The 23,762-nt window shown below is 37.1% G+C and overlaps 4 protein-coding genes across 6 annotated transcripts; 1 reads left to right on the plus strand and 3 right to left on the minus strand.

Moving 5' to 3' along the window:
• The first annotated feature begins 1,709 nt into the window (after positions 1-1,709).
• LOC109188975 lies at positions 1,710-5,037 on the plus strand. The gene is made up of 6 exons (XM_019339647.1): positions 1,710-2,176; positions 3,019-3,168; positions 3,283-3,541; positions 3,625-3,843; positions 3,948-4,090; positions 4,590-5,037. Exons 1-6 carry the CDS (start codon positions 1,853-1,855, stop codon positions 4,887-4,889), a joined length of 1,395 nt encoding a protein of 464 aa, XP_019195192.1. The 5' UTR covers positions 1,710-1,852; the 3' UTR covers positions 4,890-5,037.
• Positions 5,038-6,124: 1,087 nt separating this feature from the next.
• Positions 6,125-10,804, minus strand: LOC109188973 (chaperone protein ClpB3, chloroplastic). Its single transcript, XM_019339643.1, has 10 exons — positions 10,269-10,804; positions 9,897-10,118; positions 9,519-9,756; positions 9,179-9,374; positions 8,948-9,002; positions 8,712-8,862; positions 8,218-8,526; positions 7,840-8,105; positions 6,799-7,725; positions 6,125-6,643 (listed from the first exon to the last, which is right to left on the minus strand). The coding sequence occupies exons 1-10, from the start codon at positions 10,503-10,505 to the stop codon at positions 6,317-6,319; spliced, it is 2,928 nt and encodes a 975-aa protein (XP_019195188.1). The 5' UTR covers positions 10,506-10,804; the 3' UTR covers positions 6,125-6,316.
• A 2,173-nt stretch (positions 10,805-12,977) lies between these two features.
• LOC109188976 (membrane-anchored ubiquitin-fold protein 2-like) lies at positions 12,978-15,968 on the minus strand. Of its 2 annotated transcripts, XM_019339649.1 has the most exons (5): positions 15,586-15,968; positions 15,152-15,375; positions 13,893-14,057; positions 13,361-13,452; positions 12,978-13,285 (listed from the first exon to the last, which is right to left on the minus strand). In XM_019339649.1, exons 2-4 carry the CDS (start codon positions 15,282-15,284, stop codon positions 13,397-13,399), a joined length of 354 nt encoding a protein of 117 aa, XP_019195194.1. In that variant the 5' UTR covers positions 15,285-15,375; positions 15,586-15,968; the 3' UTR covers positions 12,978-13,285; positions 13,361-13,396. The 2 variants fall into 2 exon arrangements, with proteins under 2 accessions (XP_019195194.1, XP_019195193.1); XM_019339648.1 differs by having other exon boundaries at positions 12,978-13,452.
• A 660-nt stretch (positions 15,969-16,628) lies between these two features.
• Positions 16,629-22,303, minus strand: LOC109188974 (probable galacturonosyltransferase 14). 2 transcript variants are annotated; one of them, XM_019339645.1, is made up of 6 exons: positions 21,484-22,303; positions 20,327-20,382; positions 20,079-20,234; positions 19,068-19,658; positions 18,257-18,559; positions 16,629-17,634 (listed from the first exon to the last, which is right to left on the minus strand). In XM_019339645.1, exons 1-6 carry the CDS (start codon positions 21,674-21,676, stop codon positions 17,353-17,355), a joined length of 1,581 nt encoding a protein of 526 aa, XP_019195190.1. In that variant the 5' UTR covers positions 21,677-22,303; the 3' UTR covers positions 16,629-17,352. The 2 variants fall into 2 exon arrangements, with proteins under 2 accessions (XP_019195190.1, XP_019195189.1); XM_019339644.1 differs by having other exon boundaries at positions 21,460-22,302.
• Positions 22,304-23,762: the final 1,459 nt, after the last annotated feature.

A 23,762-nucleotide genomic window follows, 5' to 3' on the forward strand; every position in this document is an offset into this window, starting at 1 on the left:
ACATGTCGTACGTTGTACACTTGTACGTATAGTAGTACGTTGTATATCAGTCGCCGGAAAATCGCAATGAATGATAATAATGAAGGTGTCCGATCCGGCACGGCAGGAGGATATGTTGATGATTTGCGTGGCGGCCCGGTTTTGAGTACGTTCCGAGGACGAACTAACAGCGATGGTGACAGCGGGGGAATTAAAATGGGTGTGCGGTCCATGGAAGCTTCGTCCTTGGCATCATCGATAACAACAAACGACCTAGCCGCGACGACATCTATCTCACTTAATTCTCTTGGACGGATATATAGATGGACAGAAACAGGAAATTAAAATGTGGTCGTGGAAAAGCAATCCGTCTGAGGCCTGAGGAAAGTGCTTGCATTGCTGCAATGATGCAGATGGTGTTAGCAATAGTCAAACTCGATCATGATATTCAGTTACAAAAATTATATTCTACTAGTAAACTTATTTATGTGTAACAGTCTGCAAATCATGTGATCGATTGGGATATTGTTGACAAAAATCAAACCTGTGACATCTGATTATAAAAATTATATTACTAGGGACGGAGCCAGAAAATCGGTTGAAGGGGACGAAGATGTACGGGCGGATTCAGAAAATTTTTCCAGGCAAACATTAAAATAAAAGAGATAATTTAAAAATAAGTAATTAAATTACTTAAGAAATATAATTATAAATATTGTTGGATATGAGCGAAAAATTAGAACACATCGAAACTTTATAAAAATATTTATAACAAAATATGAAACATAATTAATTTGAGAAAATAATTTGAATAGAAAAAACATTATAAATTACACATCTCATTATTAATATAAAAGAATGTTATATATATGTGTGTGTGAGCTATTAAAAATGTGGTTGTGTTGAAGTCATAGGGGAAGGAATAAAAAAAACTGTAAAACTATTATATTAATATCAAAAGATTTGAACCCTTGTCCTTTGTAATTGCCAAACAAGTACTCTATCAACTAATCTAACTCATTCCTTATTGATATTTAATAGTTTTTTTTATAATAATACTAAAACATGTCTTATATATACATATATACATATTATATATAGGGTGGGGTGGGGTGAGGGGGGCAGCTGCTCCCTACCCCCTGCTTCCCCTTTGGTTCCGTCCTTGTATACTCCACTCATTCGACTTTCCATCCCAAACATAATTTAAGAATTTTTCTCTTGAAATTTTGTTTTAGTGACAAGAAAAATACACAGTTACTTGAGATGGTGTAATGAGTAAACTCGTTTCTATATAATAGTCTGAAAATCATACAGAAAAAGGCAAATCAATTAAAAAAAAATTACTACATGAACTCCTAAGTTCTACTTTCAAATTTTATTCATACCCTTAAATTCTTGATGTAGTCATTTTTCTTAGGACTCACATGATAACAATAGCTTATAATTATCTGTCACATTATGGAGTAAAAGTGAACTAGTAGAACTTATTTATTAAAAAAAAAAAAAAAAAAAAAAAAAAAAAAAAAACTATGTGTAGTGGAAGTAATTTTAGTGCTTTTATATTAGGTCAGCCTTCTTCTTCTTAATAGGGAAGCCAGGTTTCCTCTGGAAAGTGCGTTTATATTCATAACTACGGAGTATTATTTTCGGAAAAAAAAAAATATTGATGACTATTTATTTCATCCACACAAAAACAAATTATGTAAAATCCAACTAGGAAAATCCGTCATGGACCTTCCACGTGTCAAAAATGTAACCTGAAGCTGGAGAGCCACTGGTTCTTTTGAGATTCTCCACATCACGAATCTATGAACCAACCGTAATCTTGATCCACCTTCCCTTCTGGGTATCAACGGCATCTATCTCAGTAAAAATGGCTGCAGCCATGGCTGTACACTCGCCAAAAACACCTCTTATGCAGAGCCCATCATCTCTCAAGGACCTAAACTCCAGTTTCATTTGTGGGTCGCCATTAAAGAGCCTGTCTTTACAGATGCTGCAACCAAGAAGAAGCAGCGGGAGACACGGTGTTAGCTTGGTCATAACCTCCGCCGTTACTGGAAGCTCTCGATCGGCGGCCAAGACCGTCAAGAACAGCGGCGGTGATGGTGGCGGCGGTGGGAGGTTTTACCTGAATTTCACTGGGTTTCCTTTTCCCCTCGGCCCTTTCCTCAACCGGCGCACCATTAGAACTGAGGTCCATATCTATACGCATAGTATTGTATTTATGATTAACCAACAATTATTAGTTTCGATTTTAAGGGTATATAAATTCTATGTTTTAGTCCCTAGGAACTAGCAAAATCTGTGCTTTTCTTGCTTGCTTGGGTTAAAGATTGACTGTTCTTGATAATCTCAGCCAAGTTGGTGAACTTTACCTTGTAATCACAATGTAACAAGTTTTTTTTGGTAAGGTGTTCTAAGCAGACCCTAATTGTAGAAGGCACTTTAAGCCCGACTAATCCCTACTCGCACCGGACCGGTCCAATTAAGGGATAAAGTGCTGGCCAGATTGGTTTTTCCATACGAGAGGGAGGCCGAACTCCCAACCTTTCTTAAGGGATAAGAGTGTAAGACCACTCACGCCAACCAAACTGGTTACAATGTAACAAGTTTGACTCTAGCGGAAGAGATTTGTTGGCCTTCTTAGTTTGAGTCTATTAGTTATGAACAATCTAGAGTCGTTTAACTCCTTATGGTCCTTTGGCAGTGGCATTTATTGAGTGCACACATTGAATAGTGGCTGCAGATTTCCCTCGTCAATAAAAAAAAGATTGATTGTTCTCTCCTAACAATAAGTCATGGAACAATGAGAACTCCTATGTTGCCCTACTGTACATGATACTGTATTAAAGAATTCATAGAATGAACCCTACTGCCAATAAGCAAATTGCTAATGGAACTGTAAGGTCAAAACTCGAGTTGAATTTGGATTAATATCATAGTTGTGTGAATATCATATGCTATATGTAAACACTAGTTGGGATATTATTCTCACATTTTTGTTCAACTAACATTTGTATGCTAATTGTATGGCAGGTAGTGAAAGACTGCATTTGGTTATTTGAACAAGAACAAGCACTGGGCTTCAGCAGTGTCTCAACAAACATCAGAATGACTGTAATCAAACTTAAATCGGGCGGGCTATGGATTCATGCACCGATTGCACCAACCAAAGAGTGTATTCAGGTGGTTAAACGGAATTTCAGTAGCATTGTCAATGATTTATTTGGAATCTTTTTGTTTTTTGGTTCATTTCTTAAATTGCACTTTTTTACGGCTATATTTTTGCGATGTTTGCAGCTTGTGAAAGAGTTGGGATATCCCGTGGAATATATTGTGCTGCCTACGTTTGCATATGAGCATAAAATATTTGTTGGCCCGTTCTCGAGGAAGTTTCCACGGGCACAGGTATGGGTGGCACCGAGGCAATGGAGTTGGCCTTTAAATCTTCCACTCGAGTTCTTTGGGATATTTCGTGCCAAAACCTTACAAGACGAAGATCTCTCAACTCCATGGGCAGATGACATTGAACAGAAAGTTCTTAGCTCTCCAGAAGTTGGTAATGGTTTTCACCTAACCGGATCTAAGCAATGCAATCTGTGTTTGTGTAATCTAACACGCCTTTCTTGTGGATTAACTTAGGTATTGGACCGTATGTGGAGGTGGCGTTTTATCATAAGCGTTCGCAGACCTTATTAGTGACTGATGCGGTGATATTTGTCCCTAGGAGTCCACCCGAGTGTATAAGCAAGGAGTCTCTGCTTGCGTCTGCAAAGAACGGTTTGGCTGTCAAACTCCTTAGTAAAGGGAAAGAAGTCCCCGAAGAGCCAGTTGTTGACAACGAGATGAACCGACAGAAAGGTTAGTTAGGCCTTTTACCAAGCGGGGCACGTTGTGCTAAATTGTAACATAAAAGCAAACATTTGGGATGATCTGAATCGATATGCATTGTTGAATTGGTGCAGGATGGGAGAGGATGGTTCTCCAGATTCTTTTTCTAGGCCCGTCAAATCTACTGGAGCCTAACGCTAGCTTTGCTCAAATGTCACAGAAACTTATCGTTTCGCCCATCGTGAAGACACTGGTATTCAGCAAAGTTCCGGAAAAGGTATGTTCACTTGGCTTACATCTATGCCTTGATATGAATACCTCTTCTAAACAAAGGATTGAACTCCAACCTCGAGGGGCCCCACCTGCCGTTGCCCTAGAGGAGGTAAATCACATATATGCCTCAACGGTGCAAAGCTATTAACTTCAATGTTGCAGAAGGCGCTAGGTGCTAGTCGGGGGGCGCCTAGCGCCTAGGTGGTGCCTAGGCGGCCAAGTAATTCAAGTATATGGTTGGAGAAAATATAGAAGAGGAGTAGCCGAGTTAGGCGCCCGACTCGGCGCCTAGGGCTACTAGTCGGCCGGTCGACTAAAAGCCGCCCCGGCCTAGGGGCGCGCGCCTAGCACCTAGTCGGTGCCTAGGCGGATTTTTACAACAATGATTAACTTTTTTGAATTGGTCAATCAATTGAGCCGGAGCTCAATCGGGGGCATAACTGATGTGCATTGAGTGCAACATAATTCAAGGCTAATGTCCCCATTTGCTCTTGTGGTTTCAGGTTAGAGATTGGATTGATGGCATTGTGAGGGACTGGAAGTTCAAGAGGATAATCCCGGCTCATTTCGCTGCCCCGATAAATGCAAATAGGTCTGATTTGTTAGCGGCGTTTGCATTTCTAGACGATCTCCTGGGAGAGCGCTATGTGACCAGGCCGTCCCTCTCCCTCGTCTTCACATCACTCTTGGGAAAAGCCGCGAGCTATTTTCCTCCAGATGATATGAGGACCTTATCATCCCTGGATGACTTCTTGGTCTCAGTTGGAGCAGTGAAGAAAACTGTCTCAGGCCGGAAAAAATGACAACAAACCAAACAACACACAGATATGTAGATATAGCGTAGTGAATGAAATATACATACTTGTGTTGGCTAGTGTAAACTTGTTTACTCTTTCAGCCACGGCAATGGAACTCTTCCACTCATCTCATACGATGGTCTGTTTGGTAAAAGAGTTAGCCTATCAACCAATTTTGACTTGTTAAAACAGTTTTTTGAAAAAATCATTTTGTATGTAATCAACTAATAATTAATTTATCAAATATCTTTCTACAATCAGCTAATGCTATCAATTTGTTGTGGAGTGAACGTCGAAGTTGGCCTTAATAAGGGTATCTAATTACTGTATAAGATTTAAAGGTTCAATTTTTTTACCTTAGACTTCTAGCGTGGAGGACCGGACCAGTCCAAATTGGCCTTAGAGCATCCACCAAAAAAAAAAAAAAAAACTGCCAGGCGTGCTCAGCGAGTCTAACGCGGACACATTAGGCTGTCACAAGTTGTCCAAAATGAATGTGGGAACCACTATGCTGACATTATTTCTTCTTTTGCATAGGAACCCCAATCCTTTCTCTCTCGCTGTCAGCGAGTCTAACGCGGGCACATTAGGCTGTCACAAGTTGTCCAAAATGAATGTGGGACCCACTATGCTCACATTATTTCTTCTCTTGTAGAGGAACCCCAATCCTCTCTCTTTCTTCACTCTCTCTCCCAATATGGCTCCATATTATTTTCTTAATAACTGTGCATTCTTCACTGATGGTGATGCTCTTAATAAGGGTAGGTATCTTATTAAGTTATTATGGTCCAACTTGGCCTTAATAAAGGTGTCTTAATTACTCCGTATAAGATTAAAGGTTCGGATCTTTACCTTAGACTTCTAACATGGAGGACGTCTAGGCCTGGGAAGGTTCAAAACCAAATCAGTCTTGAACCATCCCATGGTCACACCATTGTTGGGAAGGCAAAATGATGATATCATGAGACCCAAGCCTTGGGAAAAATGTTCATCAAGTTTGTATGAATATTCATCCTAACTCAAATGCATATTCATTTTGGGCTACCTGATTGATTATGTATGTTCTGGTATTAGACAAACACAGCAATGAGAGGGTATCCCTAGCCAAGTCAATTCTTAATGAGAACAGCCTATTAATCTTCTTACTTTGCTCATGCACACCTTCAAATAGTGGCTACAAATTTCTCTCACTTGAAAGAAAAAAAAAAAAAAAAAAAAAAAAAAACCCTTTGCCAGACAACTTGTCAAAGCTATCAACAAAACTGCATTAAAGAACAGTATAAACAATAGCTTAACTGCCTTTACAGAATGTTTCAAATTGGCATATGGGCAGAGATTTCATCATGTCTAAAGCAGGTTATAGAACAAAAAACTGTATGGGAGATTTACGTATACAAACATGCTCAAAACTCTCTCTAAAGATTTTTACATGATCACTGTGTCTGTAAAGATGCTTCTTGGTTCTCAGCAGAAGCACTGGAGCCAGATTCCAGTCTTCTGAAAGCTAGTTTTTGCTGGGGAAGCTGTCCGTTGGAAAACGCTGTGAGCTCAGTGTCTACCAAAATAGTATCCTCATCTCTGAAGTCTCCTCTCAAGATGCCCTTGGCAAGCTCATTTTCCACGTTCTGCTGAATCGTCCTCTTCACAGGCCTAGCACCATAGTTTGGATCGTAACCCAGATTTCCGAGCAGCTGAATTGCAGCATCGCTCACTTGGAGCTTTATTTTCCGGTCAGCTAATCTCTGCTGCACTCGTGCCAACTAGAGAAACAAAAACAGGAGTAAATGAGTTGGTTAACAGCGTTCCAACTACTACAATCATATATTGAATGAATTATGTACTTAATTGCAAAGCTAGATAGATTTCTATATCGTGTATAAAGATTCAGCAATAAAATTAATGATAAATAGCATACCTGTAATCTGACAATACTGTTAATCTGCTCACGGTCAAGAGGCTGGAATACTATGTATTCATCAACCCGATTCATGAATTCAGGGCGGAAAATCGATCTTGCAGCCTCCATTACCCTTCGCTTTATAGTTTCATAAGATTCCTCGCTTGATAAGTTATCTTCAATTGTGTTAAGAATATATTGCGAACCTACATTTGATGTCATAATGATGACTGTGTTTGTGAAGCTCACTGTGCGCCCCTGTGAGTCTGTCACCCTACCATCATCCAAGATTTGAAGGAAGACATTGAACACATCTGCATGGGCCTTTTCTATTTCATCGAATAAGATCACCGCATAGGGTCTCCTTCGAACAGTCTCGGTCAACTGTCCTCCTTCCTCGTATCCTACGTAACCAGGAGGGGCTCCTATTAGCCTTGAGACAGCGTGTTTTTCCATGTATTCACTCATATCAATACGCACAAGTGCTTCTTCCGTGTTAAACAAATAAGTGGCAAGGGCTTTAGCTAACTCTGTCTTTCCAACACCGGTAGGGCCCATAAACATAAAACTAGCAATTGGGCGGTGAGGATCAGAGAGACCAGCCCGAGAACGCTGGATGGCTTCAGCCACTGATGTAACTGCAGGATCTTGACCAACAACACGCTTATGCAGCTCTTCCTCCAAATGCAGCAGCTTCTCCCTTTCTGATTGTTGTAGCTTGGACACAGGGATTCCAGTCCATTTACTGACAATTTCTGCAATGTCATTTCCAGAAACTTCTTCTCTAAGCATGGATTTTCCAGACTTCATATATTCATCTAGCTCTTTCTCTGCAGCTTCAAGTTGACGCTGCAACGAGTTCAGGCTCCCATACTTGAGTTCAGCAGCACGGTTAAGATCATACTCCCGCTCTGCCTGTTGTATCTCAAGATTCACCCTATCAATCTGCACACCAAGAGTTCACTCAGTTTTATAGTCAATTAGTCATCGCCCTTTATATGGTTATTATTACAAGAAAAACACATGAAAAATCATGATAATGCTATCTGTATTGAATACCTCTTCCTTGATGGACTGTATGTTGGTCATGACGGTCTTTTCATGCTCCCATTGCTCAGTCAGTTCAGCTTGTCTAGTCTTTAGTAGAGACAATTCAGTTTCCAGGCGATTTAAGCGATCTTTGGATGCTTTATCTGTGTCATTAGTAAGTGATAGCCTCTCCATCTCCAACTTAAGAACTGCACGGTTGATCTCATCAAGGGCTGTAGGCTTTGAAGTAATTTCCATTTTCAGTTTTGCCGCTGCTTCATCAACTAGATCAATAGCTGCAATTAGAGAAAAGGGTGTCAGCACTTTATCGATCTGTTCTACACAACAACCAGCTCTTTAGAAAATACAGTAGAATATAATAACGAACAATGCTGAAGTGCATCAAACCTTTGTCAGGTAAAAAGCGCCCACTGATGTAGCGGTCAGAAAGAATTGCAGCATCAACTAGTGCAGTGTCTGATATTCGGACTCCATGATGCAGCTCATATCTTTCTCGCAGTCCACGAAGTATAGAGATAGTATCTTCAACAGTAGGTTGATCAACATAGACTTGCTGGAACCGACGCTCCAATGCTGGATCTTTTTCAATATATTTTCGATATTCATCCAATGTGGTAGCACCAATACAACGCAACTCTCCACGACCAAGCATGGGCTTCAAGAGATTGCCGGCATCCATGGCACCATTGGTGGCACCTGAAAGAAATTTTAAAAAGAAAAAAAAAAATCCAAGGATAAAACTCACATGTCACTATGTTAGAAACCAGTAACAAAGGTCCATCATGCAAAACTGGGGGGCAGCTAACACAAGGGGAAATTAGAGCAATATGTGGCAACTTGATGGTATGTGTAGTAATGACGGTAAGTTTCAACAAGCCTACCTGCTCCGACTACAGTGTGAATCTCATCAATGAAAAGGATAATCTGCCCTTCAGAGTCAGTCACTTCCTTGAGCACGGCCTTTAGTCTATCTTCAAATTCACCTCTATATTTTGCACCAGCAATAAGTGCTCCCATGTCTAGGGATATCAACTGCAAATATGAAGTGAAATGATTTATAATAACCAGAACATAATTTGGCTGATATAGGTGAATACAGAATGCCTTTATTACTCACCCTTCGGTTCATCAAAGCTTGGGGTACATCTCCTTGCACAATTCTCTGGGCAAGCCTGTCAATCAGTAATCAAAGATCAATACAAGTACATGAAACTTTAAGCAATACTTGAGCCTAAACATAATGCTCAAGCTATGGACATTTGGACAATAATGGTGACTTTTGAAATAAATTCCTGTTCTAGCAGCATGGTATGGTGTAAATAAGAATAGTACAGAAAACTGCACTTACCCTTCAGAAATTGCAGTTTTCCCAACACCTGGCTCCCCAATTAGCACAGGATTATTCTTAGTCCTCCGCGAAAGGATTTGAATGCATCTCCGTATCTCATCATCTCGGCCTATAACAGGATCAAGCTTCCCTGCCTTTGCCATGGCAGTTAAGTCTTTTCCATATTTTTCCAGAGCTTCATACTTCCCTTCTGGGTCTGTACAGAATTTATGAATGAGATATGGTTGACAAACAATAAGTGCTCATCAAGCATTACACAAGACTAAAAATATAAGTCAAATTTCTTAAGCATAAAATAAACAAAATCGCGGGGAAAGCTTGCAAATGAAGCTGTTATAACCTTGATCAATAACAGTTTGGCGTCCCCTTATGGCTTGTATGGCATCTCTTAGAGTCCTTTCAGCAATTTGAAAATCTCTGAACAGCTGCTTCCCAAATCTCCTATCTTGTAAAAAGCCAAGCACCATATGCTCCACTGACACAAACGAATCACCGTACTCTTTCTTGAAATCCCGGGCACGCTGTATCAAGGCTTCTAAGTCTCGCCCCAACATCGATCCCGCTGACTCACCGAGAACCTGAGATGATTTTGTAGGCAGAAATCAACAAGTGAGTTTTTAACATTCTGGGAAAGGGCACGCATGATACTAAAATTCAGCTCGAGTAATGAGCAGTGATAGGTATATGCTTTCTAAAATTCAGATTATCCAAGACAAACCTTTGGTTGGCGATCGATGAACCGCACGGTGGATTCAAGCAGACGGGTATTATCTACACCGGCCTTGGAAAAAATCCGGCGAGCAAGCCCATTCTTTTGCTCCAACAGCGCCTTCATCAAATGCTCCGTCTCCACTATCTGGTGCTTGTTTTCTTTCGCCACCTCCGGCGACGAAACTATAGCTTGCCACGCCATTTCCGTAAACTCTTGCTGCGTAACTGCCTGAAAGAAACATCACCGATCTCCCATTTTCAGCCGAAAGAATTATTCTTTTATATTATCACGCGGAAATTAATCAACCAATACGAGTATACAAATTTAAGCATGTATATGAAGGATTAATTAACAATTAACAATTAACAAATAACAAACCTTTCCGCTAGCAGCATCGCATCGTACAATAAACGACCTCGAGCTTTTCCCATGTGTATCAACATTCCTGGTAAAAATCGGATATTTCCTCTTCAATTCAAGCGAACTTAGGGTTCTGAGCCCCCGAGGCTTGGTTGAGACGTTAACGGATACGGGCGGCTGAAAAGAAACCGGAGCTGCTCTATTGGACGGCTGGACGCAACACTGGACACCGGAAAACGACGTCGTTGTCGCCATGGACGGTGTTTCTCCGGAGAGCAATACGGAAGTATGGAAATCTGAGCGTTTTCCGGCAAATCGCGGGAGACGACGGAATCACAAAAATGAGAGGTGAAGAAGATTTGATTGAGGTATTTCGATGGCAATCGATCACTCTCGTAGGTTAAATCCCATTGCAATTCGGAAAAATGATAAAAGTTAGAGCGTTCCCGAAGGTGCGAGAACCTGAAAGCGTTCCGATGCTGTGCACGAAGCCGGGAATTGTGCTCAGTTTTAGTACACTTGGCACTTATCTATTGGGCATCGGGTGCGACAAAATTGTATCATCTTCATCCCATGTAAAATGATTCACGAAAAATTTGCTCTTTTTTTTTTTTTTTAAAGAATAAAAGATTAATCCACTGCCAAACACATTGTGCTCAGATGTCATGGTCATGAGATCGAACCAGTGGAGGTGTTGTTGGCGTTATTGACTCCTACAATGTAATAAAATCAGTAGCATTCAAAAAAAAAATTAATTCATTAAATCATCAGCCAGACAAGGAGGAAGGACATCTAACCACTCCTCGCAACCTTACTCAAAAACGGTTTATAGGCAGCGCGAAAGGGACATCTAGCAACTCCCCGCAACCTGACTCAGAAACGGCGGCACGATTCAGAGAGCGCGAAAATGCTAATTCTTTAATGTCCACCGATAATTAAACCAAATCTTAAAGAAAAAGAAAGACAGGAAACAGATTCACAAATTCTTTTTAAAGCAATTTTCAGTCTTTCTTTTTCTTTTACTTTTGATTTAATTGTAGATGACATTAAAGAATTAGCATCCTCAATTATGGAGGTTGAGTTTCATTTTGTAAAGTAATCTGCGAATTGTGTCGTTCACATTATGATTTGAGAGGCCGTTGCAAGAAGTGACTGAATGTCCTTTCTCCTTATATTGCTGATAATTTAATGAATTACGCTTTTATTAAAAAAGAAAAAAAAAAAAGAGAAAGGAAAGAGAAAGAAAAAGAAAAAGAAAGGGAGTATCGGCAGAAGGAATAAAAAAATTAAAAAAAAAAAAAGGAAAAGAAAGAGAAAGAACGAAAAGAAAGAGAAGGGAGAATATGGCTTCAAGCTAAAATACCCTAAACACCCTTTATTACTTAAAATATTATAAACTCAGCATTAAAATCCTACTAAATTATCTTTAAATCTAAACCATTGAAGAAACAAAATATATGGCTCATAGGATGAGTTCCTATTTGATTGTAAGTCTAATAACAATAACAACCACTGGGGGACCTACAATGAGGGCAATGGGGCAGTGCCCCCACTCACCCCCAGTGCTTTAATATATATGTTATGTAGTAATCCATAAAGAGTTCATATGCTGGGTTGGTTGGACCTTGGATATTGATATGAGATGGCATGGGTTTAAATTCTACATACAGTATTTTTGGATATTCAATTCTACTTCTTTTTGGGCTATATTATAGCTTCTTTTCTTTATTTTAACTCTTCTCACTCTTTAATAAATTAAATATTTTTAAAATTTACTTTTTTTGTGAATCATTTAGTTAATGTAGTCAACGAGTTTATATTATACTTCATTATATTCAAATTAGTTTAGAAAATTTTAAAGTTGATGGTCTAATTAAAATTAAAGTATTTATGATCATATAATGTCATTTCTATTCAAACTATTTTATGTAATTGATTATGTTTTATATTTTGCCATAAATAATTGTATAACATTTCAAAGTATTTTAAAATTTCACCCTACTAAGTATAGTTTTGACTCCGCCCCAAACTATCATGTCGTCTATCATAAACATTGTATTTGAACCATATTATAGGTGTTTGATATTTTGTAATTGACAATTCTAAAGTCATTTTAAGTATGCCTCTACTCACATAATTTTCTGGATCCGCTACGGATAACAACAATATATAAAATAAATATGTTTATATAATCAAATATACATGTGTATATATTTATATTTTTATTTATTACGTACTTATTAATATTTATGCATTGATAATTTGATACACACATATATAGAGAACATTATAGTAAATTAATCCATATAACACTCAACCAAATAAAGTAATATTATATTTCACGATCCAAAACAAATATACAAGATAATCTTATATTTCCAAAATATCAAATTACCTTTCAAGAGGTAATTCTATTACCTAAGATAATCTCATATTTCGTCAAATTATACCATGAACTAGGATCTACCTTGCATGTAACTATCATATTATGTCACATGTGTCAACAATTATCTAAAAATAACCTTAAAATTTAAAACATTTGTATCCGTAGCCTTGCAATTAATAGTTTCATATCATTTCATTGAATTGAATTAGCATTGAATTGCAATTTATGTCAACTAAACTTTTAGATAATAAGTGCAGGCTTTTCCCGTAAATAAAAATAAATAAATTCAAGCATCATATATAGAACTATAGAAGTGCCACTCTGCCAAAAATCAAACAGTATAAATGAAACTTAGCCGGCAAAATTTGTATAGACAAATCAGATGTTTTACACATTGAAACAATTGGTTCGACGGGCAGGACAATATCATATGCTCAGAGCTCACAAGCCTGTAATATGGGGAGTAGAGAAACCTTAACAGAAACAAAATTCATCAAATGCTAAAATGGTGTACGAGAAGAAACTAGCAATACACATCAATCAGAACAAGAACAGTAGAACGCAATCCCTCAGATGGAAGTTAAGGCCACCGGCTTCTGATCACGAAGTCCTCAACTTCTGTGCTCATACCGATTCGTACATTCTTTATCTGCAAGGTCCTTAATTCTTTTAGGAGAAATTTACGAGACTTCGTTCCTATTAAGAGGGAACAAATCCTACGGACCTGCAAAGAATCCGTCCCCTTTGTTGGAAATGTAGTTTATAGTATGACACAAACGCATCTGTTCTGCTTTGGGTCATTTGCCATTTTCTTTTCTGTTCAAAAAGAGTTCGAGAAATGGTTAACAAAGAGCAAAGTGCGAGCATCATCTATCTTGGTAATAAGCTACAACATTTTCTAGGTTAAAATTTGATATACGTGTGACCATATAACCATTAATGTGCGTGCAATCCAACTATCAGCTTAGTTGAAATGGAGTGCATGTTTGGTTCATGGAATAGGTCAGGAATGGATTAACATTCCTTGGAATAGACCTATTCCATTGTTTGGTTGGGTCATTTAGATATACGTGTGACCATATAATCATTAATGTGCAATCCAACTATCAGCTTAGGCTTTTAGTTGAGATGGACTGCATGTTTGGTTCATGGAATAGGTCAGGAATGGATTAACATTCCTTGGAATAGACCTATTCCATTGTTTGGTTGGGTCATTTAGTCATGGGAATAACATTCCTAGGAATGAGCTATATTACCTTTCTCCTGAGGTGGTGGTTGAATGACAACATGCATTGTTGTGACTCCTCCAGGAATGTCACACAACGGGCTCTGGCACTCCCCCACTGTTTTGTTGTTCTCTAATATTCTCCCCGCGCTGATTAACTTGACATCTTTTACGGCTCTTGGGCCATTTTCCTTCTCTATTCAAAAGAAATATACGTCCAAGTTAAAATGCACCTTCAAGCCTTAACAAGATTAAAGCCCAGTAGATACTACAGAACAACCAAAGTAAAAATCAATGAACGGGCGTACAAATTTATCAGACAACAACAACGCCCTGGAAAATCAGGTGCAGGCATTAAAGATATTGCAGAATACCAAGACCACCTAGCGCCTTTGTAATCTTATTTTGTTTAATCTTTTTTTTGGGAGTTGGGATGCCGTTCAATAATATCATACTCCAATCTCACATGCCAACAAATAAGAATTTCTTCTTGACGTTTCAAGACAACATTTAAAGACTCGAAGCACATGAGCCAACTCAGCCATGTGGCAAGCTGCACTATGCGCTGTGTAATAAGAGCAACTCGGGGGCAACCCCAACCGAGTTGGTCAGGCTATTGACTTGGTAACCACAAAGTTACAAGTTCAACTCCTAGCGGAACGGCTTATTGGCCTTCTTAGTTTGAACCGGTCAACTATGGGCAACCTAGGCTGGTTTACCTACAAGTGGCCCTTTGCCCGCTAAGGTCACAAAACAAGATTTATCCACACACACCCTCAGGTAGTAGATGCGGGTTTCCCTCGTCACTCCAAAAAGAAAAAAAAAAAAAGAGCAACTCAGTTGATTTCATCACAATTCATTTTCACATACAAACCATAAACGAACATTTGCACACTACGTCAAAACTATCTCATAATGCTCAAACCAACGAACATTTGCACACTCTCAAACGTCAAAACTATCTCATAATGCTCAAACCGCTAGCATAGCAAACTAAGAAGGAAGTAACGCCCAAACTAATTACCAAATCCCCTCTCACCATGATACTAAATAATCATTTACTTTCACAGCCATCTCTCAGTATAAGCAAAGATGCAAGTATTAGAAAAGAAAACATTAAATCATACTGATAGCATTAAAATCATCAGAGCTACAGTGACTAAACAGAACACAAAAAGGCCTCAATATTTCAGGTCCAAACACATAAGTCTTTAAAGGAGGAAGACATCTCTTGTGTAGAAAACAACACAATTCAGAACATATCATATTCAAGCAAACCACAAGACTAACCTTTAGGCCATTGAGCAAGTATGTTCTCCTTCAAGGTTGCAACACTGGTAGCCGCAGAAAAACTTTTGGGCCCTATATCTGTTCCATCAATCAATCTAAACTTGATCTCTAACTGATCTTTGGCTCCAGACATACTCCTATCTCCTTCCAAAAATTCAATATTATCCAATTTTCAACAACTTCACCTCCGGTCCTCCCCCAATTGAACAAATAATTTTCGAAACCTAACCAAAAAGTTAAGAGCAGTAAGAGAAGTGGGGGAAATGATTACTCAAAGGAAGAAAACTTGAGCACTTCAAGAGCAATCAATCACGCACCAAAAGTTCAAACGGAACCCCAGAACTAAATACTGAAATGGACAGTACATGAAAGAAAAAAAAAAGTTCAACTTTTTAGCTGAATTGATCTAGAAATTACTGCACTAACAGGCTTACCTGTCTCAAGAACTGATCTGGGTCCCTCCACGCACACCTTGACTAATCTTTTTTCTCCTTTTATTCTCCGGCGGGGGTGCCGGAACCGAGTCAATGGAGAAGACGAGGGAGGATAGGCGTGTGAAGCATTGAGAAAGTGTAAAGAAGCGGCGAAATTAGTAAATAATACGTAGTAATTGATTAAATAATGATGGAATATAATAAAGTGAGGGGAAAATTGAAAGAAATTTGCAGAAGACGAGGCTGTTTCGGAGTTTTCAAAGGGTGCGTGATTTTGGTCAACGAATCCAGCTTCTCGTGCCCTACGCCTTCTTCTTCTTCTTTCCAATTCTCTTCCGTGGCGGTCAAATCAAACATATTTTTCCCATTTGTATTCATATCTTTTCCCTTGCCTTTTTTGGTATTACCGTTACGGCAATACAATATTGCCATATACACGTAACTTTTACCTAACAAATTTTACCGTATCTTTTAATTAAAAAAAAAAGATCTTTTGATATTTTTATGAATAATAAAATCAAATTTATTATTTCGTTTATAAAAAGAATCACTATAATATTTGTTATTTTATCTTTTTCAATATCTTATAATCTTATATGTACTAATATTTAAATACGTATATGATATATTGTAAAATTATAAAGATAATCAACTAGATAGAACATAATTAAAATCATAGGAATAATTAACTAGATAGAACATGATCTTTGTAACAAAAGGTTACCAATTCAATTCGTCAAGTTCATTACACAATTTGATCTTATAAATTTTCTTTTAATTTTATGACAACTAGAAACAGCTAAAGATTTTCCTAATATCTGTATTCTTTTTTTATTAAACGATCTACGAACAAAATCGCTCATTTCTTAGCTCGGGAGGCCTTGTACAAGTATGACTTTATGAACTATTTCCCGATCCCGTTTCTTTCTCTTGTTCATGTTCTAGAGCTTGACTCTCTTTAAGTTAATATAAGTTTTACCTTTCAAAAAATAAAAAATAAAACCTAACAAGTTGCCAAGTAAAATCTAAAAACCCCGTAGAAGAAAAAAAATTGTCCTGCATATATCAATTAATGAATTTCATACAAAATAAATAGCAACTCCACCTAAGTAATAAATTGCCCAAATGAACAGAGATTGGTGGTGTACGGTGTACCCAACTCAGAGTGGGTTATACCTCTATTTCCACAACCTACAAACTAATATCGCCATGATGACTAGAAGCGGAAGTGGGAAAATGCGTGCAAAAGGAAATAATAATAATAATAATAATAATAATAATAATAATAATAATGGAATTAAGTTAAAGAATGGTCTGTGTCTAATGGGGGCACAATAGGAGCTGTTTAACAGGACCTGCACCGAGCTTTCCTCTCGTCTGCACCAATTAGGCTGAGCGATAGTGACAAACACTTTCTGCAATGCCCCATTATTCCTTCCTAAGGGCTAGAGTCATAAGCTACAGCAAAGCTAAGATGCCAAAACAATGTCCTTTGTCCAATCAAAAAATAGACGATGAACAGATATTTTACATACGTAAAGAATGACTTTCATACCCCCCATGCTAGCGATGCAGGTTCTCAGGTCTTCAGTAGAGAGGGAGAGCATAGATCCAAGCTTGAATACTACACCAATCCAGCCTAGGCTCAAATCTCTTTCCCAATCAGAGACTAGAGTAGACAAAATTCTCTTGGCAGCCAAGAAAAGTGGAGCCAACCCATGCCTTCAAAACTTCTCTGCTCTTTCTTTCTTTCATGTAGACCTCAGTCTACTCCATGATATGGCAATTCCTGATGAAATCATTGGAATAGTTCACATATTTGGTCCAAAATGGCCGGAGATGTTCAAATCCTATTTCCAACCATGGCTTTGACTGGCCATTGTAGTGGATTACAGCAGCCTTTTTGACATTCTCCACATTGGTCTTACTCTGGTAGCCCAAACCAAGCATGTGCCAAGATGGGTCAATTGGGTGGACATTGCCTTTGAATGCAATCAAGGCAGGAGGAAGTGTTCCAAGCCTCCACATTGTCAAGTTTGAGTTCAGATTCTACAATAACAAAAGTGTGTTAAAAAGATTAACAGCTTACATGTACTTCATTCCTTGAAAAAATGTTTAATATTTGTCAAGAAAAAGATAATGAACATATACACAAGTAAAGGTTAATGCATCACAGTTTAGAGGCACTCTATCCTTCTCAATTTCTAGACTCGGTCCCAGTTTAGATGGGAGATAAAATCGCTGGTCCGATAGGCACTAACTACTTAGCACTTCAATGTTTCTGTTTTGTCAATTATAGGCAGTCAAGATCTCAAGTATTCAGTAAATCTCAGAACTTGTAATTACAAGTTCAAAAGGATAAATGCCTCATATGTCAAATAAGAAATGCAAAAATGAAACTATTTATATCAAACAATAATACTCAAAAAGAAAATATATATAATATGTTGCTGTTTTCAAAACCTGCAGTCTCTACAAAACAAAATGCATATGCCAGCTAACAGACCATTAAGAAAATGAAAATGCAATTGAGCTAATGAAGTTTGATTCAAATTCCAATAACTAGAGCCCTATCATAGAAGATTAAATATGCCACTCCTAAAAAACTACTTCTCTAAACCCATCAGAGAGGGTATAAACAATGGATCACGTGTAATAACAATACATTTACCTCCTTGAGCCATTTGTGATAAGTTTCTCTTATATCTGCCTTCCTCCATGCAGACAAGTCAAAGATATTCATACCATAAGCCCAGGCACAATCATCAGGATTTAAGGTCTTTGCTATTAGAGGATGAGAAAAGTTGAAGTAATTTCTGAATCGCTTTGCCATGACCCACTCATCCTCACCTTTACAGGTCTCAACTGCCCCATTAACCTTTCCATTAAGGTCAATGTCCCATAATGGAGATAAATCACGCTGAATTACAACATCATCATCTAAGAAAACCACTTTCTCTAGATTTGGAAAAAGCTGCAGAATAAGGAGGTAAAAATGAGTTCAAATATTATCATTGAAATGAAGTAAATATTATATTAAAGAGAATGAAGAAGAATTAGAAGGATAGAAAAGAACTACTAGGGGGGAAAAAAAAAAGGGCAAAAGCAAACTTTGAGGGGTGAAGTTTGGTATAAAAATACAGTAACCAAAGCAGGACATTGGTGCCTTTTCTTCTCACTGCCACTTTTCCTTTTCTTTCTTCTATTTTTCCCTCTCACCAAGAGCATTTCATGACATGCCCAAATGTTATTGATAAACACTACCAATTTGCCATTTTAAATGCATGGTGAGCATGGATGAGTGCACAAGGGAGACGGGCTTGTTAGACTTTCTACCTTCATCTTAGATTAAGGATGTATACAATTCAACTCAAACAAACCTTATAGTTGGGGAGAAAAATATTGTGTCTATCATAACAATGACTGTTCTATAATCTTTACTTCAACTGTTACACCAAAGCAGCTAAAGGTAACTTGCATACCTCAGGCAGATATATGCGAAGATGGTTGAGCAAGGAGATATATTTTGGACTTCTAGTCTGCAATTTTGAAGCAAAGGAGCGGGGAGTAGTATCACTAAGATTGGCTCCTGCAACATGATTCCCATGGTAATAATTACGAATACCACTATGGGACTCCACAGCTTCAAGCACTGGAACATTCTCTCTTGTCAACCAGTCAAACTGGTGAACACCTTTTACTTCAACAATAGCAGGAGAGACAGGATTTAGAGCAAACCAAGAGTGCATCCCAGGATAGGTTTTCTTGTCAGTGATGACATGGAAAACAATCTTTTCAGGTTTTAGAGATGACTGGACAGCAGAATTGACCACCACAGAAGCAGCAAGGATGTTATCAGTTGACAACACAAAATGGCGTAATGAGTTGTCAGAAAGAGAAGGAAGTAACTCTGGCGAAGGCAATTGTTTACGTGCATTAGCATTAGAGGAATACTCATCAGTTAACCGCAGTGAGAGACAATGAATGCCCTTAGGTATTGAACTTGCAGCAAAGTGTTTATTCATCAACTCTGCAAATTTAGATTCTCTGATCTCCTTTTGAGACCTCTCCATCTGCAAATGAGATAAGCAGTTGATAAAGAACAAAATTACAAATTAAATGGTATCCTCGTCTAAGTAAAAGAAGCACTTCAAAGTAACTAATAAATTTAACTCATCTAGGCATTTATTTCATGTATAACTTGGGTACAAACTCAAAATCATCCTTTCACTCAACTAATCAACTATAGCAAAAATACCTTTTTGATGGCAATTGCTTGATCTGAATCACTGGGCACTCACCGTGCAGTGAGTACCCATCACAAAAAATACAGCAAAAATAGCAAACTAATGTATCAGATGAAAAGGCAGTTTAATTGATTCCATTATTCTCTTGAAAGAATAAGACTAGTGCATTGGGAAAAGTGGGATGAAATAAAAATAAAAATAAAAAATAAAAATAAAAAGAATTGCAAAGAAAGGTACAAGTCATACCATTCCCTTCAATATCAGTACAAACTCCTTTGCATTGTGCTTATTATTTTTCATTTCAGAAACAAGTTGACTAAACGAATCTGGGAGCTTCAAGTCAGTTGGCACTTGCTCAGAGCTAACTTGATTGAGGATCTTAACAAAATCCTTAACCAGCCTCTGGTGTAACAGAAGCAATGAGACAGCTTCAGATTCCAAAAAACAGCTAATACAAAAATCAATTTGCAAATAAAAATAAAATTATTAATTACCCCCGAATCATCAGTTCTTCCAAGAAGCTTTGGGCCCAATCTCCTGCCTAAACAATCTGAAAGTCAATGAGGAAATGAAACCATAGTTTGTCATTAACAATTTCTATTCGCATGCTGAAATAAACAAGAAATGCGCACACTTATTAGTAATACTTGGGAAACCAAAAAAAAAAAAAAAACAAAAAAAAAACAAAAAAAAAAAAAAACAAAAAACAAAAAAGGAAAGCAAAATAGTAAGGCAAAGAACAAACATCATAACCAAAAAGTTCAAACACTGACAACAAGAAAAATTGTCACATCTATAATCCATAAAGGAAAAGTTTCCTCCTTCATCTTGAAGCATAAGAAAGTGGAACAAATGTACTTCAGAGAAAATGTCAAGTAAGAACTAAGAACAAGAACAGTTTTACATAAAAACAGAGAAAAATATAAAAGAGAGTTACTAAGTGATGTAGCATAATACTTGAAAAATATAAAAACCATAGACTTAACATACTTGGCTAAAAATGCAATCATTAGAACAATATTACGAACGGGGCAACTCACAACAAACAGAAATTTCTAATTTGATAGGCAGCATATCCATGTGTTCTAGAAATCTAGAATCATGCAATAGTCCTTAGCTATCTCATAAATCTCTAGTATTGTTCTTAAGAGTCATAAAGTTGCTAACTTAAAAACTCAGAACACAGTATGTAAACTGCACATGCATTGAAATTTTTCTAACTCCATAATTGTCATGTCATGTATTTGATACATAATTATAATGCACCAAAATAATTGCACACAAATCATTCCCACTTCTCAACCCCCACTTTATTGAACCAAAATCACCCGTATACCAATATTATGCATACAAAATATAATCAAAACATTTCCCAATCATCACAGAAATAGTATGCTGCAATATAATGTTCCTTAACCAGCCCTAACTTTTTCCCTCAAGCAAGACTATGAAAATAAAATGGTTACAGGTTAGAAAGATCTGGTCCAATCTAACCAGTAATAAGCTAAAACGTCAGGATTACCATCTCAAGCAAAGATCAACGGCATGATCAAACAAATACTCAATTAGAGAAAGAAGATCTGGAAGCGCTCTATAATAAGGAAAAATGGAGGAGAAACTAAAGTACCAAATGAGGAACACTTGTTGACACCTTCAAGGGTAACAACAGCGGTGAGAATGAAAACAAAGGGCAACAAGAAAGCCAATATAAGGATGGTATGAAAGAGTGTTCGGTAGGAGATGTGGCGAGCTGCGAGCTTGATCTTCATCAAATCACCAAAACCTCCATCGCTGCTGCTCGATATCGTTATACTTCTCATGCTAGGTGAGAAGTGCAGCTGCATCTTCCTCCCTCCACAACCGCCACGTTCGCTACCACCTCTATTCGTAGCCGAATCCAATTCCAATCCTCCCCGCCCACAACCCTAGATGAAAGGGCAGCACCACCACCGTCGGCGCCGTCTCCACCGCCGCAATTATTCTTATTCTTCCTCTGCGCAACAACACAGAATGCTCCACTACTCAACATCAGATCCGCCCCCGCGGCAATTCAACAATTCCCCGGCCTCTTCCGGGACCAACGCATTGGATTTCCCAATTCAACGCCGCTTCCTTTTCCTCCCCTATAAAATGCCTATCACTATATATGATGAAAACGAGGAATTCCGCCTAATTTATTGCACTTTCTCAATCTATACGCACACGGAGCCTATTGATTGTGCAATGTCTCTGAATTCATGAAATCTGTCCGTCTCCACATATCAATCAATCAATCAAAACAATTTCAATCTGGCAATAATTGTATTAATAAATAATAATACAATTTCTACATAAACATATTTTTTCTTTGCGATTTCAGCTTCTTTTATGGCGGACGTATTCTCTCTCCCTGGATCGGGAGAATGAATGTAGAGAGAGAGAAAGTAGAAGAAATGGGGGCAGATAGACAGAGAGAGTTGACGGCAATTGCTAATTTTGCGTATTTAGTTCTTTTAAATTTTTTATTTGCTGATCAGTCCATCAATTTATTATAATACAATTCTTTACCCATTAGTTTGGTTAGATTTCAATATTTTAGGGCGAATTTCGTTTGGTACAAAAATTTATTTATTTAAAATTCACAAATTTTATGTTTAAAAAATTTATTATTGATACAAATTAACATTCAAAATTCATTAAAAATAAATAATCTTAGCTTTTATCTTTAATCTAATATTGCGTTTATATGTAAAATAATAATGTATTGTAGATAGAGTAAAATCGCGTTACACATTGTCTCGCTAATCTTGTTATTCAACAAAGAGATAATTGGAGGAAACGCAACTCTCCTAATGGTATACTCCATGTGCTTCATGATGGCAAGTGTGGTGTGAAACTATGAACTATCAAATAATTTAAAATCGTTTAACATTAATAATAATTTTTCCTAATAGGGTGTGAACGCTTTAATGTGTATATCAATTTGTAAATGGTAATCCCTATTAGCGATGCGTGAAAGTAGGAATATTGTAAAAAATATAAATATTGATTACAATCTTATGTCACACGATATGAATCTCATAAATAAATCAATAAATCAATTTTATAATAGAAGATAATCTTTATTTTCATTTACATCCTCCCAAATGCTGTGTTGGGCTGGGGTGTGAGGGGCCCTTAGGGTTGAGGTTCAGCCTTTTGGAAGAATGATCTTTATTTTCATTTTGATTCATAGATGTGTTTTAATTTTTGAAATTAATTATTGAATTATTAGTAGGTTAAGTTTTATTGAAGTATATATAATTATATATAATAATTTTTTATTCATGTACTTTATTTATGATTATATATATCAAACATAAGTCAATTTTTTTCTAAATCGTTTATGTTAATAGTGTTGGCAAATTCGACTTGATAATATTAAGAATAGAAAGAATTTTGTTGATATATCATAAAATGAATATTAGAAAAATAAAATAATAAGTTTATCATTAAAAAAAAAAAAAAAGTGATCAATTTGTATAACTTAAAATGTAAGTGTCCAAACCAACATTTGAATAAAACTAAGGGCAAATATAACAAATTACATATTTAAATCTAATTTTATAATTTTACAATTATAAATCAAAATTTGTACTATTAATTTGATTGGATATATTGTTATATGGTGGGATTTTTTGTCAAATGTGGTATAAGAAAGTCATAGGTTTACCGCGAACAAATAAAGTGAGAGTGGAAATTTTATAAACTTTCTCCTATATATCCACGCAGTACAATTTTACAATAAAAAAATATTAATATTCATTATATATTTTAAAATGTTGATTTGTAAAAATCTATACTATATATAAAAACAAAATCCTGAAATTTTAACTTCCCGCCCAATTTCTAAAAAATCTCTCTTCCCAATAAAATATATTAACTTCTACTTTCCCATTTGTACAATAATTC

The sequence above is a fragment of the Ipomoea nil genome, unplaced genomic scaffold (genome assembly GCF_001879475.1).
Source record: "Ipomoea nil cultivar Tokyo-kokei standard unplaced genomic scaffold, Asagao_1.1 scaffold1509, whole genome shotgun sequence".
Classification (NCBI taxonomy): Eukaryota; Viridiplantae; Streptophyta; class Magnoliopsida; order Solanales; family Convolvulaceae; genus Ipomoea; species Ipomoea nil.